Here is a 20,052-nt window from a genome sequence, read left to right as displayed (position 1 = left end):
GCCTTTTGGCCATTTGTATTTCCTCCTCTGAGAGGTGTCTATTCAAGTCTTTTTCCCATTTTGTAATTGGGTTGGCTGTCTTTTTGTTGTTGAGTTGAACAATCTCTTTATAAATTCTGGATACTAGACCTTTATCTGATATGTCATTTCCAAATATTATCTCCCATTGTGTAGGCTGTCTTGCTACTTTCTTGATGAAGTTCTTTGATGCACAAAAGTGTTTAATTTTGAGGAGCTCCCATTTATTTATTTCTTTCTTCAGTGCTCTTGCTTTAGGTTTAAGGTCCATAAAACCGCCTCCAGTTGTAAGATTCATAAGATATCTCCCTACATTTTCCTCTAACTGTTTTATGGTCTTAGACCTAATGTTTAGATCTTTGATCCATTTTGAGTTAACTTTTGTATAAGGTGTGAGGTACGGGTCTTCTTTCATTCTTTTACATATGGATATCCAGTTCTCTAGGCACCATTTATTGAAGAGACTGTTCTGTCCCAGGTGAGTTGGCTTGACTGCCTTATCAAAGATCAAATGTCCATAGATGAGAGGGTCTATATCTGAGCACTCTATTCGATTCCATTGGTCGATATATCTATCTTTATGCCAATACCATGCTGTTTTGACCACTGTGGCTTCATAGTATGCCTTAAAGTCTGAGAGCTTCCTTTTTTAATGAAAGAATTTAGAGCTATACATTTCCTTCTCAGTACTGCCTCTGCTGCATCTCAAAGTATTGATGTGCTTCATTTTAATTTTCATTGGTCTGAAGATATTTTTTCTTTTACCCATAGATTAAGGATGTATTGTTTAATTTCTATATATTTGTGAATTTGCCATTTCTCCCTCTATTGTTGATTTCTGCCTTCATTCTGTTGTGATTGTAGATAATACTTTGTATAATTTAATCTTTTAAATGTATTGAGACTTGTTTTGTGACCTGTCATATGGGCTGTCCTAGAGAATGACCCATGTGATCCAGAAAAGAATATACATTCCATTGTTGGGTCAAGTGTTTGTCAGGTTTAGTTGTTTTATAGGATTGTTTAACTCTCCTATTTCCTTATTGATCTTCTGTCTAAATTTTCTATCCATTATTGGAAATGGTATCTTGAAGTCTCTTACTTTTAATGTAGAACCATCTATCTCTCCTTTCAAATCTGTCAATTTTTGTTTCATGTATTTATGGCTCTGCTATCAGGTATGTATGTATTTATAATATATCTTATTGATGAATTGATCCTTTTATGAATATAAAATATCATTTTTTTGTCTCTTGTTACTGTTTTTGAGTTAGTCTCTGTTTTATCTGATATTTGTATAGCAACTCCAGCTCCCTTTTGGTTATTTTTTGTATGGATATTGTTTTCCATCCTTTCACTTTCTATCTGCTTGCATCTTGGAATTTAAGGTGAGTCGTTTGTAACCAGCATATAGCTGTGTTGTGTTTTTAATCCATTCTTTCAGTCTGACCTTTTAACTGGAGAATTTAGTCCATTTACATTTAAAGTACCTTCTGATAATGCAGGACTTTTTCTGCCAATTTTCTGTACAGTTTTTGTAAGTCTCATACTTTTTTTTTGTCCCTTTATTTTTCCATTTCTGCCTAATTTTGTGTTTACTTGATCTTTTGTAGTTCCTTCTCATTTTCTTCTGTGTGTATTTTTCCAGTATTTTGTTTGTGGTTAACATGGGTCTTAACGCTTGACATTCTAAACATATAGCAGTCTTGTTTGATTTGATTCCAACTTAACTTCAATAGTATACACAGTTTTATATCCCTCTGTTATTCCACCTTTTTGTTGTTTTTATCATAAGTTATGTCTTTATACATTGTGTGTCCACCCCAATAGATGGATCGTTTTATTTTTATGTGTTTGCATCTTAGATCCTGTTAGAAGTAAAAATGTTGTGTTTCAAACTAAAAATACAGTAGTACTGACATTGCTCATGTAGCTACCTTTACCAGACATCTTTATTTCTTTATGCCATTTCAATTTACTTCTAATGTCCTTTCTTTTCAATTTGAAAAAATCCTTTTAGCATTGCTTATAGGGCAGGTCTAGTGGTGATGAACTCCCTCAACTTTTGTTTATCTGGGACTGTTTTAATTTCTTCCTCATTTTTGAAAGATAGCTCTCCAGATAGAAAATTCTTGATTGGCAGTTATTTTCCTTCAGCACTTAAAATATGCTGTCCAACTCCCTTCTTGCTTCTATGGTTTTTGATGAGAAATTGGCCCTTAATCTTATTGAGGCTCCCTTAGTATATGATACATTGCTTTTCTTGCAGCTTTAAGAATTCTTACTGTCTTTGCTATTATAGATTGATTATAATCTACCTGTGTGTGGATGTCTTTTCTTTTTTTAGGTGCATGGTCTGGGAATCGAATGGGATGTCTTTTAAGTTTATCCTGTTTGAGGTTTGTTGGGGTCCTTGAATGTGTATATTCTTGTCTTTTATTAAACTTGGGAAGTTTTTAGCCATTATTTCTTCTACTATACTATTCTTTCCTTCCTTTTCATCTGAAACTCCGTAATGGTTTTAATTGAACGTTTGGTGGTGTCCCACAGGTCTCTTATGCACTGTTCACTCTTCTTCAGTCCTTTTTCTTTTGCCTCTTCAGGTGGAATCATTTTTTCTTTGGGTTCACTGGTCTTTATTTTGCCACCTCCAATCTACTGTTGAATGACTGTAGGGAATTTTTTGTTTTACATATTGTAGTCTTCAAATGAGTGTTTCTGTTTGGTTCCTTTTTATAATTTCTCTCTCTCTAATTAAATTCTCATTTTGTTCCTATATCATTTTCTTGGTGCTTTTTCTTTGTTTCTCTTTTCCTTTAGCTCTGATAATATTTATGACCATTTAAAAAAAAAGTCTTGGCCTGGTATGTCGAAAATCTTGTTTGTTGATGTCTTATCTAGTTTCTTATCTAGTTCTCTGGTGTCTTGTCTAGTTGTTTTTTTTTTTTTTAATCTGGTTCTTTTGATGGACCATTGTTTCCTGTTTCTTTCTGTGTCTTTTAGTCTTTTGTTAAATGCTGTACATTTTGATATTTTAATGTGTTAACTCTGGAATTTAGTCCTTGAGTTGGGTCTCAGTTTGCTAAAGTTGTTGAAATGTATTATACCAGAAATGGATTGGCTTTTATAATGTGGGTTTATTAGCTTACAAATTTACAGTTCTGGGGCCATGAAAAATGTCCCAATTAAGGCATCAGTAGGATTATAACCTTCTCTGAAGAAAGGCTGCCAACATCTGGGACACCTGTGTTACATGGTCAGTGCCTGCTAATCCTTTCCTGGGTTTTGTTTTCAGCTTCTGGCTTCAGTGGCTTCCCCTCTCAGTTTCTGTGGGTGTGTCCTTTTCTCTCAGCTTCCCTGGGGCTTTTCTCCTTTCTCTGGGTTTTTTTCTTTCTTTTATACGCTCATAAAAGACTCTAGTAAAAAGGACCTTGAATGGGGTGGGTCACATCTCAGTTGAAATAACCTAACCAAGAGGTCCCACCTATAACAAGTCTGGACTTGTGAGAAAGGATTAAAAGGACATGGCCTCTTCTGGGGTTCATAATAGCATCAAATCACTGCAAGCTGTAAGTTCCTTCATTTTGTATCCAGCTAATGATGTGGCAGAGATTTCCTTGAATTCCAGAAGCTAACAATAACAAAAAACATGTGCAGAACATGCCTTTCATGGTCTTTCTAGATTGTCTCTGTTGAGGGATGCTTTCATTCAGAGCACCAGCTAACCAAATAATGACCCTGAAGAATATCCCAAATTGAAAGTTTAGGGTCCTCTCTGGTCTTTTCTGAGCATGTGTTTGTCCTAGATACATGTACTCATGGTCTTAGGACTTTTCCTTTCAAACAGATCTCATCTGAATGCCCCTACTCTGCCTTTGAAATAGTCTTTCCCCTTGGAACTCTATTGTATGTCTTCAAGCTGGTAGTTCTTTGTCCCAGGATGCTGTGATTTCATTGTGATTGTTCCTTAACTGATTTAGCTGTCCACAAACTCCTGTGTGCTGGACAAGTTTTGGGATGACAGGCCAGAGAAAAATGCCTTGGTTTTGGTCTTTTAAGGCTGTTATCAGATAGATTGATACAGATATGCAAGGAGCCAAGTATGTGCACAGGGTTTATTCTGCTCCCTCTGCAACTGGGACCAGGGGTGCACACTGAGAGCATAGGTGGCCTCCACACTGAGGCAGGGAGGGGTGAGGGAACGGCCAGCAATGTTTTCTTACCATTTTGAATAGCTTTTTTTCTTGATTCAGTGCTTGCTCAATTACCGTAACCCTTTAACTATTTTCTGGAGCTCTGAGAAAGATGGCTCTACCAGTTATTGTTAATCCTTCCAAATTTCTGTGAGGGAATGGAACCCTAGAATTTCTAGAGAGAGAGCCAGTAGAATGACTTAATTTGGTTGAGATTCAGTTTTAGACTTTGTTAGGGCTGTTTTCCTTTATTTCTAGAATGTAATCCTTACTCCTAAGGTATAGCTCTAACTCGATGTGGAGTATGTCTTTTTTGTGGATTATGTTATCATGTATGTATTATGTATGCTTCTGCACCTTATTCTGTTCCACTGGTCTATTTGCCTTTACTTGCACCCAGTACCATTCTTTCTTAACTATCAAAGCCTTGTGATGGATTTTGATATCTGGGAGCATAAATCCCTTAGCTTTGTTCTTCTTTTAGATGGCCTTTGTTCTTGACCCGTTGCGTTTTTTTTATATTCTAGAATCATCTTTTCAGTGTTCACATCATAACCTGCTATGGTTTTGCTTGGTGTGCATGCATTAGGGGGAGAATTTATATGTTTACAATATTGAGTTTTCCAGTTCATGAATATGGTATACCTTTACATTTATTTAGTTCCTGCAGTATATTTATTTTTACATATATGTAAGTTTTTCTTGCATGCTTTTTAGATAGTTATGTTTGATGCCATTTTAAAATTTGATTGCTCTTTATTTTTTGCTCCTATGTAGAAGTATATTTGATTTTTGTATATTGACTTTGTTTCATGCTGTCTGTATTGATTTATGTTTGCCCATTTTTATTTTTTGAACCTGTCTAGTTGCTCTTTGGTTCTTTCTACATTTATATTACTCTGAAGACTACCTTTAGTAGTTCTTTTAGTGCAAGTTTGCTGGCAAGGAATTGTCTTTTTTTGTGTTACATTTTTATTTTTCCTTTATTTTGGAGGATGTATTTGCCTCATGTATAATTATATTTTAAGGTGTTTTTGAGATATAGTCACACTCCTTATAATCCATTCAAAGTGTACAGTCATTGGCTCTTAGTATAATTAAAGAGTTGTGCATTTATCACCAAAATCAATTTGATAGCATTTTTATTATTCCAAAAAGAACCCCATTGCCTTTATACCCCCCTATTGTTAACACTTAGCATTGATGTGGTACCCTTGTTACAGTTGAATAAAGAATATTAAAATGTTACTGTTAACTATAGTCCATAGTTTGCATTAGGTGTATTTTTACCCGTAGACCACCCTTTTGTTAACACCTTGTAATAGTGACGTGTATTTGCTAGTTTATCAAAGAATATTTTTAGTTTGTACTGTTTACCACAGTTGTTGTCCACAGCTGGGTTTACTGTGTTATACAGTCCCATGTTTTATCCTCTTAACTTTTCTTCCAGTGGATACGTGACCCTAAACTTACCCTTTTAACCACATTCACACACAATTCAGCACTGTTAAATATTTTCACAATAATGTGCTACCATCAGTTCTATCCATTCCCAAACATTGCAGTCAAACTACTTAGAAATTCTGTTCAAATTAAGCATCAGCTTCCTATTCTCTCTCATTCTATCTCCTGGTGACCTCTACTTGATTCTAACTCTATGAGTTTGCTCATTATAATGCATTCATATTAGTGAGAGTGTACAATATTTATCCTTTTGTGTCTGGCGTATTTCACGCAACATAATGTCTTCGGGGTTTGTTCGTCATTGTTGTCGCATGCTTTTTGCACCATGCTTTATCCCACCAGGAGTGAAGAATGAGTGTTCCTAGTTTTCCACATCCTTTTCAACACTTGTAGTTTTCTTATTTTTTAAAAGTGACCATTCTAGTAGCTGTGAAATGATACTCTCATGTTGGTTTTGATCTGTATTTCCCTAATAGCTAGTGATATTGAACATGTTTACATTTGCTTTTTAGCCATTATATTTCCTCTTTGAAAGAATGTCTATTCAAGTCTTTGTCCACTTTTAAATTTGATTATTTGTCTTTGTCTTGTTGAGTTGTAGGATTTCTTTATACATTCTGCATATTAAACCCTTACCAGATAGATAGTTTCCAAATATTTTTTCCCTTTGAAAAGGCTGCTTTTTCATTTTCTTGACAATGCCCTTTGAAGCACAAAAGTTTTCAGTTTTGAGGAAGTCCTCAAAGCTGTTTTTTTCTTTTCCTGTTTGTGCTTTGGTTGTAAAGTCTTAAGAAACCGTTTCCTACCACAAAATGCTTAATTTTCTAGGAGTTTTATGGTTCTGACTCTTATATTTGGCTCTTTGACATATTTGAGTTAATTTTTGTATAAGGTGTGAGATAGGGGCCCTCTGTCATTCTTTCAGATATGGATATCCAGTTCTCCCAGCACCAGTTGTTAAAGAGACTATTTTGTCCTGGTTGAGTGAACTTGGCAGCCTTGTCAAAATCAGTTGACAGATTAGATGTGAGTATTTATTTCTGAACACTCAAATTTTATTCCATTGGTCAATATATTTATCTTTATGCCAGTACCATGCTGTTTTGACCACTGTAGCTTTGTAATATGCTATAAAGTCAGGAAGTATGAGTCTTCCAACTTTGTTCATCTTTTTCAGTATTTTTTTTGCTATCTGAGACCCCTGTCCCCTTACCTTTCAAAATAAATTTTATGATTGGCTTTTCCATTTCTGCAAAGTAGGCTGTTAAAATTTTGATTGGGATAGAATTGATTCTTTAAATTAGTTTGGGTAGAATTGACATTTTAATGATATTTAGTCTTCTGGTGCATGAACATGGAATGTACTTCCATTTATTTAGGTCTCTTTTGATTTCTTTTAGCAAGGTTTGTAGTTTTCTCTTTATGAGTCCTTTACATCCTTTGCTAAGTTTATTTTAATCTGTCAGCTTTAATCTGGATATTTTCTATTGACTTGTCTTCCAGGTCATTGTAAACATTATGTCTTTATACAATCTTCAAGAATCTAGGCTACTGGAACACAGCTCTAGGTACTTCCCTCTAACCACTCCAATATACCATAAACAAAGAAGACTATCTATACAGTGCATAAGATCTAGGATAATCTCTTGACTCTGTTTGAAATCTCTCAGCCACGAAACTTTATTTTTTCTCATTTCTTTTCTTCTCCTTTTTAGTCATGAAGGCTTTCTCAGTTTCTTGATGCTGGGTTCTGCCAGGGAGGCTTATACCCCTGGGAGTCATGTCACATGTGGGGAATGGGGGGAAGACAGTAAGTTCACATGTTGAGAGTGAGAGGTCACATCTGAGTAACAAAAGAGGTTGTCTGAGGGTGACTCTTAAGCCTAATTTTAACTAGGCTTAGCCTATCCTTTGCAGGAATAAGTTTCATAGGTGCAGACCCCAAGATTGCCGGCTTGACTTACTGATTTGGTTGTTTCCACTGCTTGCGAGAATAACAGAAATTCTCTGTCATGGTCCAGTTCACGTCTCAACTTGGCCAAGTGGTGGTTCCTGTTTGTCTGGTTGGGCAAATGCTGACCTGTCTTTTGCAATGAGGACATTTCATAGAATTAAATCATGATCACATCAGCTGCATCCACAGCTGATTCCATTTGTAATCAGCCAAGGGGCGTGTCTTCTTTTTTTTTTTTTGCATGGGCAGGCACCAGGAAACAACTGGTCTCTGGCATGGCAGGTGAAGGGAGTGTCTTCTTTAATGAGTGATGCTTAATCTAATCACTGGAAGCCTTTTAAGGAAGATTCAGAAGAGATAGGCTCTCTTCCTGATTTGACCAGTGAGCCTCTCCTGTGGAGTTCGTCCAGACCCTCCATCGGAATCATTGGCTTCACAGCCTGCCCTGTGGATTTTGGACTCAGTGTTCCCATGGTTACGTGAGACACTTTTATAAATTTTATATTTGTGAGTGTTTCCTGTTGATTCTGTTTCTCTAGAGAACCCTAACTAATACATTCTCCAAATGGGGAAGTTGAACACTTCCCCCCTTCTCCCCATTCCCCCAAAGGGGCCCTACCAATGCTTCATTATTCACTGCCCAAATCATTCTTTCCCTATTCTTTTTTTTTTTTTGAAGTGCAGGGTCTGGAAAGGAATCTTTCCCTGTTATTCTTGAGCAGCTTAATGAATTGTTATGGATATAATACTCATTGTTTTTTAATATGCTGGTTTGTGACTTCCAAAATCTAAATTTCCTTTGGGTTTGATTCTTTTCTTTTTCTTTTTTTCCTTTTTGATTTTTGGTCCTATGGTCCTCCTTGACATCCTTGGGATGTTTTTTTGAATGCCGGAATTGTGTATTAAAAAATTACAGATAAAAAAAACAAAAACAACAAAAAGATGCACCAGAAAATGGTATCTTCCTCTGGTAAGTAAGTGTTCATTCACGCTTTCTTTTGCTAAACAGATGGGGTGGGAGTTGATCATCTTAATCTGGCAGTGTCCTGATCTGAGTTCTGGGCAGGTCGTATTACTGAGGCCTTCTCTACTCCTGACTCCTTTAGGGTTTCCTTTGAGAACCTTCTTTCTCTGGAGGCTTCTGAACCCTAATTTTTGTTTCATCAGTAGCCTGAAAGTATACACTCTGCTCTGCTTTTCAGAAGTTTCAGTTTAGCTGTTTGGTTTTCCACCCAGTACAGCTTCAGAATTTGATATATGTTATGAGGAGGAAATCATCCATAGGTTTAAGGCTTCTCATGGCAATTATTCTGTCTTTTCAGATTGTCCAACGTTCTGCTTTTTTCTGTCTCCTAACTGTGGTTCTCTGCTAAGGGCCATCCATAATTCTTAGCTTCTTCCCTGCACCCAGAATTGCAGAATGTTCCTCTGAGAAAAAGTGGCTTCAGACTATCAGCTCACTTCTCTACATCTGTATCATCTTTTCTGCATCTTATTCTTTCTTGCTTTATTGCTTTGGCAGCTCTTGGATGCCTTTAAGGAGATGATTCTTGTACTTCATCTGGCTTTTCCAGTTTTCAGTGGGATAATTTGTCACAGGGTTTTTATCCTACTTGGCGGTTGATGTCAGGACTGAGTTTTAAAGACATAGCTACTTGCATTGAATCAGTGTTAATTTCACTTGTCTTGCTGACTGTGGGTGGTATTTTTTTAACAAATGAAGCTTTGCGCCTGTTTATAATGTAATCTAAAAGACTGCTTTAATTGGACATTTATTAGACATATAATGAGGTCATTTTGTCTGTTTTTGTCTACTATTGGTATTTCCTCTTTAATGAATTGTTTGAGGTCTTCATAGGCATATTATCTTCTTCATCTGCATGGCAAAGATATGACTGATGATTTCTTAGTTGTAAACCATAGAAATCCTTGGAAGAAAGTTCTGAAAGAATTTGTTATGAGGAATCTAGGATAAGTTGAGGGCAGGATGTTTTGTTTGTGTGCATGTTTTTCTTTTTCCTTTCTTTTTTGTACACTTATATTGTTAGCCTTGCTTCTTTCTTAGATCAGCTTTTTCAGATGACTTGTTAGCTTATATTCCATTGTGGTCACTCTTCTAGGTCTAGAATTTGTCATCACCCCAGAATCTCTGTATGTCCAGAGTAAATTGGCCTAGGTAGTGACAGCTATCTATACTCTCTGTCCCCCTGTGGCTGCAGAGGAAGGAAGGAATAGTAGTATCCTTTGCCTGTCCTTTTTTTTTTAATCAGAGAGGTTATGTTTACAGAACAATCATGCATAAAATGCAGGGTACCAGTATAGCACTTTGTTATTAACACCTTGCATTGGTGTAGTACAATTGTTACAACTGATGAAAGCATGTTTTTATAGTTGTATTGCTAACTGTAGTTAGTATTTTAACTTATGGTTCACTGATTGTATTATGCAGGTCCATGAATTTTTTTTTCCTTAACTTTATTCTAGTACTGTATATTTAACCTAAAATTCCTCCTTTTAAATCACACTTGAACATATAGTTCAGTGCTGTTAATTGTGTTCACGGTGTTGGGCTATTATCACCACCATCCCTTACCAAAACATTCCCAGTGTACATTTTAAGCCTTAACTCCCTACCCCCTGCCCCCCAACCTATAGTTTAATTCTGAGTTTAATTGCTTATTCTGATTATACCATCGTGAGATGGTAGTACATTTGTCCTTTTGTTTCAGGCTTATTTCACTCAATATCATGGCCTCAAGTTTCATTCATTTTGTGGCATGCGTCAGTACTTCATTTCTTCTTACAGCTGAACAATATTCCATCATATATATCCCACATTTTGTTTGTTCATTTATTGGTTGATGGACGTCTTTTGGCAGTTGTATCAGAACTTCATTTCTTTTTATGGCTAAAAATAGTCCATTGTATATATATATATACCAGATTTTGCTTGGTCATTCATTTGTTTGATGGACGCTTGGGTTGCTTCAGTCTTTTGGCAGTTGTGGAAAATAACATTATGAACATCAATGTGCAAATACTAGTTTGAGTCCCTCCTTTTAGTTCCTGTGAGTATATACCACTAATGGCATTGTTGAGTCATAGGGAAATTCTATACTTAACTTTCCAAGGGAATTGCCAAACTGTCTTCCAAAGTGGTTGCACTATTTTATATCCCCACTAGCAATGAATAAGTGTTCTCTTTCTCCACATCCTTTCCAGCATTTGTGATTTTCTTTTTTTAAATAGTACCATTCTAGTGGGAGTGAAATGGTTTCTCATTGTGTTTTTAGTTTCCATTTCCCTAATGGCTAGTGATGTTGAGTATTTTTTGTGTGTCTTTTAGCCACTTATATATATATATATATATATATATATGTTCTTTGGAGAGAGGTCACTTCAAAACTTTTGCCCATTTTCAGATTGGTTTCCTTATCTTTATGTATAAAGATATATATAAAGCCTTTATATATAAAGGCTTTCTTTATATATTCTGGATATTAAACTGTTATTGGATTCATAGTTGCTGAATACTTTTCTCCCTTTGTGTAGGTTGTCATTTTACTTTTATGATAAAGTCCTTTGATGCCCAAAAGGTTTTAATTTTGATGAGGTCACATTTATCTTTTTTTTCTTTTGTTGCTTGGGCTTTGGGTGTAAAGTCAAAGAAACCACTGCCTAAACAAGGTCCTGAAGATGTTTCCCTACATGTTCTTCTGGGAGTTTTTTAGTTCTGGCCCTTGTATTTAGGTCTTTGATCCATTTCAAGTTAATTTTTGTAGATGGCGTGAAGTATAGCTGTCCACCTTCATTCTTTTACAAATGGAAATCCAGTTTTCCCAGTACTGTTTGTTAAAGATGCTATTCTTTCCAAATTAAGAGGTCCTTTCCCCTCATCACCTATCAGTTTGTCATAAATGTGAGGGTTGATTTCTGAGCTCTCAAATTGATTCTATTGATACATTTATCTGTCCTTGTGCCAGTATCCTGCTGTTTTGGTTACTGTAACTTTGTAACTACTTGTAATATTTGGAAGTGTGAGTCCTCCAATTTCATTCTTCTTTTTCAATATGGCGTTGGCTATTCTGGGCCTCTTAGCCTTCCATATAAATTTGAAAATTTGCTTTTCCCTTTCTGCAGAGAAAGCTGTTGGAATTTTGATTGGGTTTGTGTTGAAGCTGTAAATCATTTTGAGTAGACTTTGATGATATCCTAACAATATTGAGTCTTCCGTTCCATGAACACGGACTGTCCTTCCATTTATTTAAGTCATCTTTGATTTCTTTTAACAATGTTTTCCAGTTTTTTTAAAAAGCCCTTTATATTCTTGGTTAGATTTATTCCTAGATATTTGATTCTTTTAGTTGCTACGGTAAATGAAATTTTTTCTTGATTTCTTCTTCTCATTGTTTATTACTAGTGTATGGAAACCTACTGATTTTGGGGTGTGAGCTTGTACCCTGCCACTTTGTTGAATTTATTTATTAGCTCTAGGAACTTTGTTTTGGATTTTTCAGGATTTTATATATAAGGATCATTTCATCCAAAAATAAGGAAAGTTTTACTTCTTTCTTTCCAGTGTGGATGCCTTTTGTTTCTTTTTCTTGTCTAGTTGCTCTGACTAGAACACCTGTTGAGTAACAGTGGTGATAGTGGGCATCCTTGTCTTGTTCCTTATCTTAGAAAGTGTGCAGTCTCTCACCATTAAGTATGATGTTAGCTGTGGATTTTTCGTGTATGCTGTTTATTGTTTTGAGGAAGTTTCCTTCTATTCCTAGTTTTCTAAATGTTTTTATGAAGAAGTGGGGAAATTGAGATGGTCACGTGGTTTTTATCCTTTTGTTAAGGTGGCGTGTTACATTAATTGATGTCCTTATGTTGAATCACCCTTGTGTACCTGGGATAAATCCCGCTTGATAATGCTGTATAATTCTTTTAACTAATATTGGGTTAGGTTTGGTAGTATTTTTGTATCTTTGTTCATGATGAGATAAATTGGTGTGTAATTTTTTTTTTCTTCTTCTTTATCTGCCTTTGGTATGAATGTTCATTCCTCTTCACTTTTTTGCAGTAGTTTGAGTGGGATTAGTTTAATTCTTCTTGAAATGTTTGGTAAAATTCCCTTGTGAATTCATGTTGTCCTTGGCTTCTCTTTGTTTTGAGTCTTTGATTACTGATTTGATCACTTTACCAGTTATTGTTTGTTGAGATATTCTGATTTTTCTTGAGTCAGTGTAGTTAGGTTGTGTGTTTCTAGGAATTTGTCCATTTCATCTAGATTTTCTAATTTGTTGACCTACAATTCATAGTATTCTCTTATAACCCTTTTTATCACAGTGGAGTTGGTAGTCGTGTTCCTTTTTCATTTCTGATTTTTGTCATTTGTGTCCTAGTTTTTTCTGTTTGTTTTGCTAAAGGTTTGCCAATTTTATTGATCTTTTCAAAGAACTAACTTTTGATTTTCTGTTGTTTTTATTCTCTATTTCATCTCTAATCTTTGTTAGTTCCTACCTTCTTGTTTTGGATTTAGTTTGCGTTTCTTTGTATAATTTAAAATTAGACCTCTGATTTGAAATCTTTATTATTTTTTTAATGTAAGTATTTAGAGCTATGTTTCCCTCTCAGCACTGCCTTTGCTGCGTCCCATAATGGTATGTTGTATTTTCATTTTTATTGCCTCAAGATTTCCCTTTTGATTTTCTCCTTAATCCATTAGTTGTTTAAGAGTACATTGTTTAATTTCCACATATTTGTGAATTCTTCTCTCTTTGCTCCTGATTTCTAACTTCATTCCATTGTTGAAAATACATTATGTTTTCAATATTTTGAATTGGATTTGTTTTGTGACCTCACTCTGCCTGTTCTTAATGAGAGGAGGGCAGGGTTTCTAAGAGAAGGTAAGGATATTGAGAGTGGAGAGGAAATAATTGATATTGCTAGTAAAACAGTGGGCATGTAAGTTGATATTCAGACAATGCATGCCATTCAGAAATACAGCTCACACACCTTTTATCTGAAATTCAGAAATAGAAAAGGTTTGAAAACAGTGTAATTTTCCGAGGTTGTGGCATATTCATTTTTTGGCAAAAGTGAATGGAACTGATGTGAGTCATTTATCCCACTTAACTTTGATTATTAATGTTTTTTTGCAAGTGTTATCGTATTTGATACAGGGTGGTGTTCCACTGGGAGGAGGAGGGTCTTCTGTAATATATGATAATGTACACTGTATTACTTTACTAAAATATGAAAAGTTTTAAATTGAGAAACAGATTTGTCCTGATGGTTTTGACTGAGTATAGATCTGTACTGATTTAAAAACAACTTGAGTGCTTACTGTGTGGGAGGTGGATACATTGGTGAATAAAAGACACATAGCCCTTGCTTCATGAAGCTTTCACTCATGATTTTAATTTAGTCTAGTAATTGGGTAACTAATTCAAATAATACTAGAAACAAAATCCTCCAAACATGTCACTGTCTTCATTCTTAGAATATAACTCAATGTGTATGTTATCAGTCTTAAATATTTCTAGTAGGAAAAATGTTAATTATATGCTAAACTGAGATTACATGTAATAAATATTGAAAGAAACAGAAAGGAGCACAATTTACAGGTGAAGTGAATGAGGAAATGAGAGGTATGATATAGAAGTTCATTGGATATAGCCCAGTATTTGTGTAAAAAAAGAGGTTTGAATGCTGAGAAAATGCATTAATATGGATTCTAGGAGAAATTGGACTAAACGTAAAGTAAGGATTAAGATTACCATTTTGATCCCATCCTAGCTAAATTATTAAATAAGTATTTACTGGTTTTAAGAAGAGCTTCCATATAATTAAAATTAGCTTTTGGTAGCAGCCTTTAGTGATTTTGCTTATCAGAATATTTAGAAAGTAAATTTGCTCAAAATTGAAATGGTTTTCTTCTGTGGTGATTTTTATATGGTAATACTCAGTTTATTACACTGTTTTATTGAAATTTTATTTTTCTAAGAACCTGTAATAGTTCTTCCTTTGTTTGCAAAAGGGCTTATTTAAAAATACAGATTTAAAAAAAAATTTTTTTATTAATAAAAAAAATAAACAAAACATTTAGATATCCTTCCATTCTACATAAACAATCATTAATTCTTAATATCATCACATAGTTGCATATTCATCATTTCTTAGTACATTTGCATTGATTTAGAAAAAGAAATAAAATGATAGTAGAGAAAAAAAAGACTATACATACCATACCCCTTACCCCTTGCTTTCATTTACCACTATTTCAAACTGAATTTATTTTAACATTTGTTCCCCCTATTATTTATTTTTATTCCATATGTTCTACTCTTCTGTTGATATAGTAGCTAAAGGGAGCATCAGACATAAGGTTTTCACATTCACAGAGTCTCATTGTGAAAGCTATATCACTGTTCAGTCATCATCAAGAAACATGGCTACTGGAACACAGCACTACATTTTCAGGCAGTTCCCTCCAACCTCTCCACTACATCTTGAACAACAAGGTGATATCTACTTAATGCGTAAGAATAACCTCCAGGATAACCTCTCAACTCTGTTTGGCAAATTTTTTTTTTTTATTAATTTTGTCAGAGTATACGTTTTGTATAATTTGGTTTTGACATTTATACATCCGTATAATGTTTCTTTAAGAAATTACTGTCAACCGTTTTAGTAACTTTCAGGTAACTGTGCATGACCAGTATTCATTGAGTTCATCCCCCACGGATACTTTTTCCTTTTCAAATCAGCAATTTTAAAACCAGAACTGTAAGATCAGTCTTGTTTAGCAAGGGAAACAAACCAAATATAAATTCAGGCAGCTCTGAAGAGTTCAGTCCTCAGACTGGTACTTTATACATTAATTCATATAGAGAAAGTTTGAAATTGAAATATAATAAGAGTTTTAGAAGTTAAGTGAAGCATTTTTGAGAGAAATAGCGACTTATGTAAATTATTATCCTTATAGGTTTTCTTTGTCAGTCAAGTTCTAGTGTGGCATGGTATTTAACATGGAAAACTCATAGGTTGATGCCCTCTTGTGGTCTGTAATCAAAATAAATAGCACAAATAGAAATAAATAAGTGCTGGAGATCTTACTACATGTTAAACCAAAACATAAGTCATTGACAAACCAATTTTTAAACAGCAAGTTCTGAGGAGAACAGCAAAGGACTTATTAATTCCATTTTCTTAACAGTTATTGACCTTAAAATGTATCTAATGTTATTTTAGCACATTGAAACAGGATGTGTATGTTAGCTGGAAACTGGCGTAAAGAAAAACCCATCGTTCGGTCAATTGCCCATCATTATTATCCAGGGCATCTAATTTCATTAGTTGTTTTAAGTGCCTTAAAAATATGATGGTATGTAATAGTATTTATGGGACCACCCCTGCCCCTGTACAAACACGAGGAAACAGTGTTTGGGAAATTTATGGTTTTCCTTAGTCACTTGACCTGTTGTTTTCTTTAGTCAAGTGAACAGGTTACTTGACCTGGGTCAGGAGCTGCATGAGGCATTGGAGAAATAAGAATTTAGATTTATGTATTGGTGAATTTAAGTTTATTTTACTGTCATTGGCTGGTGTGTAAGAGTGGTTTTGGGGAGGAACTCAAAGGAGAAGTAGGAGCAGCAGTCAGTGTTTTAAGAAAGAAATACTGCAGATGCAAACAGATGCTTTTCTTCTGTAACTGAGTAAGTTATATGTTGGTTGGAACACCCCACTATAGTGACTATGGGTTTTAGGGTTTGTAGACCTAGTTTTAAAGCTGATTCCATCCCTTACCAGTTTTTGGACACTTGCATAATATGGGGCAAGTCATATGATCTACTCACATAGGTTTAAAAGGGCTTAAAACCTTACACATTGAGATGTCTGCAGCTTGATTTTCTTTATATTATATGCTTGGCCTATACCACTGCTGTCATTACAACTCTTAGAACAGTTTTGAGTTGTAAAGCAAATGTCTCATGACTTTTTGTAGCTACTAGATCTTTGATAAAGACTCTTAATGATAGAATGTATTTTTTAAAGTGGTACATCAACTCAGTCTTGTTTCTTTACTGTGGTCTTACTGCTATACTACTGTATAAGTATGCATTTTTACTTATAAATTCCTGTCTGCAAGTGCAGTCATACTACATTAAAAAATTTACTAGGGCAGTTATTTTTTTAGTTGAAGCCTAGTAACCAACTTTTTAAAATAAAAAAGGCCAAAAAGATTTTTTTCTTTAGGTGTAATAATGGGTTATATAAATATTTGTATGTTTTGATAGGCTTACTTTAGAAAAACTAGCATTGTTTACTAGATTGCTATCCTATTTTAAAAAGCTTCTTTGGAGGAAAACGAAGTAATGAATTTTTGTTTGTTTTTTAAGAGTTGCTTATAGAACCAGGCTTACTACGTTACAGTTAACTTGATTTATTTAATGCCTAAAGGAATTAATCTGAATCCTCTTTCAGGAGAAATACAATTACTTGGAGCTATTGAATTTCATGGAAAATTAAGATTATATATATATTTTAACCCAGGTGAATTCAACTTTGAATCATGTGATTTGCTCCCTTGGCAGGTAACAGAAATTTACTAATTTTTTCTTTTGAATAACTTTTTGTAGCAGAGAACACTAGACTTCTCAAAATACAATACAACTACACTAGTTGAGATCGTTTTTGAAAGTAGATGGACTGTGAATCATACAAACAAGGATAAACAGTAGCCATACCATCAGAAGGCTATTTCACGTATTTTCATACTGGCCCTTTTCACCGTTTCCTTAATTTCTTTGGGTTTCAGGTTACCACTCCTGTAGTCTACATTTGAATAGTGCCTAACTGAAGTCTCTGATGTTCTAAACATTATATGTAATTAATAATGACTTTAAATGTAAGGCAACATTTTCTTAGTGAACGTTTCTCTTAAAAACTATGAAATAGAATTTGTTGTTCTGTTCTTGGTTATCTGTTTCTGAGGAGACTATTTTAGGGAAGAAAAGTAACGTTAAAGTCAGTATTTGAAGTAGTTAGTCTAGGGGAAAGATGGCTAGAATAAAGTGGGGTCTATGGCGGAGTGATGGCAGAAGCACATGCCATTTTACCAGTGACTTGGTTTTTAAACATAAAAACCTTATGTGCCAAATTTACATATTTACTAATTAAAAAGGCTTCCTGGAAACGTTAAGTAGACTATCTTCTATAACCTTTAACACCATCACTAATGGATATAGCCTAGAAAATTTCATCGAAGGTCCTTTAAATAATGTAAATGATTATGAATATGTAACTAGTTAATATGCAGCTATGAAAGGATTATCATGTAGAGGTTAATGAACATTTTGCTCTTTGGTTTGCAGGGCTTTTCTTTTTGTGCTTTTGGCTCACTGCATGCTTGGAAACACATGCATTGGGATTGGAAAGCATCCTGACTGTTTTGGGGTCTCATCTTTTAATAGGGTTGTTAAATAGGAACTTTATAAAAAGGATTTCATGAAGATTTTTTCTTTTTCAATTTACATTTAATCCTGTTTGTCTATTTTATAATCACTGCCAAATCAGAAACAGTGAAATGTATTGATGTGATTTTAGCCTGGCTCTTGCAGATGTAAAGTCAGTACTCTATTATATATTACCACTGTTATTAAGTGTTGCTTTGTGATTGATACTTACTGAGAGATCTTCATTCTCAAACGGACTTTTTATGCTGAGTTAATGTGTAGTATGGTTGGGTATCTGATTACAGCATGCATTTTGGTACAGGATTGCTGCCTTAGTATTTAAAATGTCCCAAAGGAGGACATTTATTTCAGGAATTAAATGTTATAATAGAGGAATTTAGTGACAGGCCTAAAAAAATTTGTGTGATTTTTGGGTGAAGCATTGAGTGTACACTAGAGACAGTATTAGTGTTTATCATAGTGAACTAGAGTAGTTTATATCAAACCAGATAACATTGCTGTTCTATTTGTTGGCCTTATATTAAGAATTTTGGCTTTTATCCTTTTAGTTTTCTGTCTCTAAAGCGGTGCTATGGTATTTGAGATTGTTTAAAATTTTTATTAGTGGAAAAAATTTTAAATATGATGATGACCAATATTTGAAAATAGAGTAATTTTTGAAATTGGCATTCAAGTGCTCTTGTTTTCCTTATTGGTTAATATTCTTATTTGTTTTCTGAGCATTCTGAGACTGCTGAATTACCTCTGAGGGAAACAAGTAACCTCTGTGCTTTATTTCATCATTTTAGTATTATAAACATAGTTTAAACTGACTATGAAGTGTTTAAAATTTTATCGTAAATCACTGGGGAACAAATGGGCTGTTCAGAGCATCTCTTTATCCCAAGTATTTCTTCTTGAAAATGTAGTAGAAAACTATCACTGAACTCATTTTTTATATGTCAGAATAAAAAGTACACGTGAAAACATTTGGAGATATACTGACAAAATAAAATATTTTCACTATCTTTTTTTCTGATGAAACGTGGATGTTACATTGGTTTGTTGTTATTTATAACATTTACGTATTCTACAAAATATGTAGCATTGAAAATAGGTCTGTAGATTGTACAAAATACTAGTTATCTTATATCATATGTCACCTAATGGTTATGAAGCGGGCTTTGTACCAAAGTATGAACGGAGAGCTGTAATTTGTTTTGCAGCTATCAGCTTGCATTAGAAGGTTATGATAAAGTGTGCTGCTTAAAAACTAGCATTCACATCTCTGTGCATTTGACAAATAAAAATGTATGCTGAGATACTATTAAATCTGTAAAGCTACTGTTCTAGTTTTCTGATACTGATGTTATAGCTCTGTGCGTAGCCCTGTTTTTTTCATGAGTAGTTATCTGTTTTCATGACAGGTGGTCACTAACTGCCGAGAGAAAATCCAGCATTGGTGAGTGAAAGATGGTTTTACTACATTTCTGAAATGCTGGTGGGGTCACATGCTTATATTTAAATAAAGTGTGTTCTTTTTGTGACTTTTTGTAAAGTGTGTTCTTTTTGTGACTAGTAATCTCCATTTTGAATGCCTTTGATGCTAATTTATATTGTCTTTCACTCTTTTCTGAATTATATGTTCCCTGATTTCCCAAACTTAAGTGTAACCAATTTGTTTTTGTTGTAATTGTCTCCTTTTTCTTTTCTTCCTTTTTTTAAAATTAGAATAACATTAATGTCATTTTGAAGTGAATACCGACAGATTTTCAAACCTGACTAATCATAGAGAACTTTGTTTTGAAATATTTTTCATATTTATAGCAGAAAAAATAACCATGGAATCAGTTGTTTTAAAATAATGGTGGAGATGTATTTTCCCAAAGTTAGAAAAATCTAATTAATTGCCTGCATCTCAGCGCTTGCTTTATGGACTGTGCTTTTTTAGAGAGAGAGAGAAAGCGTTGCTATT

At 34.3% G+C, this 20,052-nt stretch overlaps 1 protein-coding gene across 7 annotated transcripts in view; it reads left to right on the top strand.

Annotated features, from left to right (window-relative positions):
- The window catches only part of URI1 (URI1 prefoldin like chaperone), an 84,192-nt gene that overhangs the window by 15,117 nt on the left and 49,023 nt on the right, over positions 1-20,052 (top strand). For 4 of the 7 annotated variants that reach the window (XM_077132288.1, XM_077132287.1, XM_077132286.1 and 1 more), the window contains one exon: positions 19,505-19,539. The exons of 1 other annotated variant lie outside the window; for it this stretch is intronic. In XM_077132288.1, the coding sequence (XP_076988403.1) occupies positions 19,505-19,539 (35 nt within the window). Of the gene's footprint in view, positions 1-14,661; positions 19,540-20,052 lie in introns of those variants that run through there. 2 more of the 7 variants (XM_077132282.1, XM_077132289.1) reach the window with 2 other exon arrangements.

Source organism: Tamandua tetradactyla, chromosome 16, assembly GCF_023851605.1.
Source record: "Tamandua tetradactyla isolate mTamTet1 chromosome 16, mTamTet1.pri, whole genome shotgun sequence".
In the NCBI taxonomy this organism is placed as follows: domain Eukaryota; kingdom Metazoa; phylum Chordata; class Mammalia; order Pilosa; family Myrmecophagidae; genus Tamandua; species Tamandua tetradactyla.
This window is presented reverse-complemented; position numbering and strand designations above follow the sequence as displayed.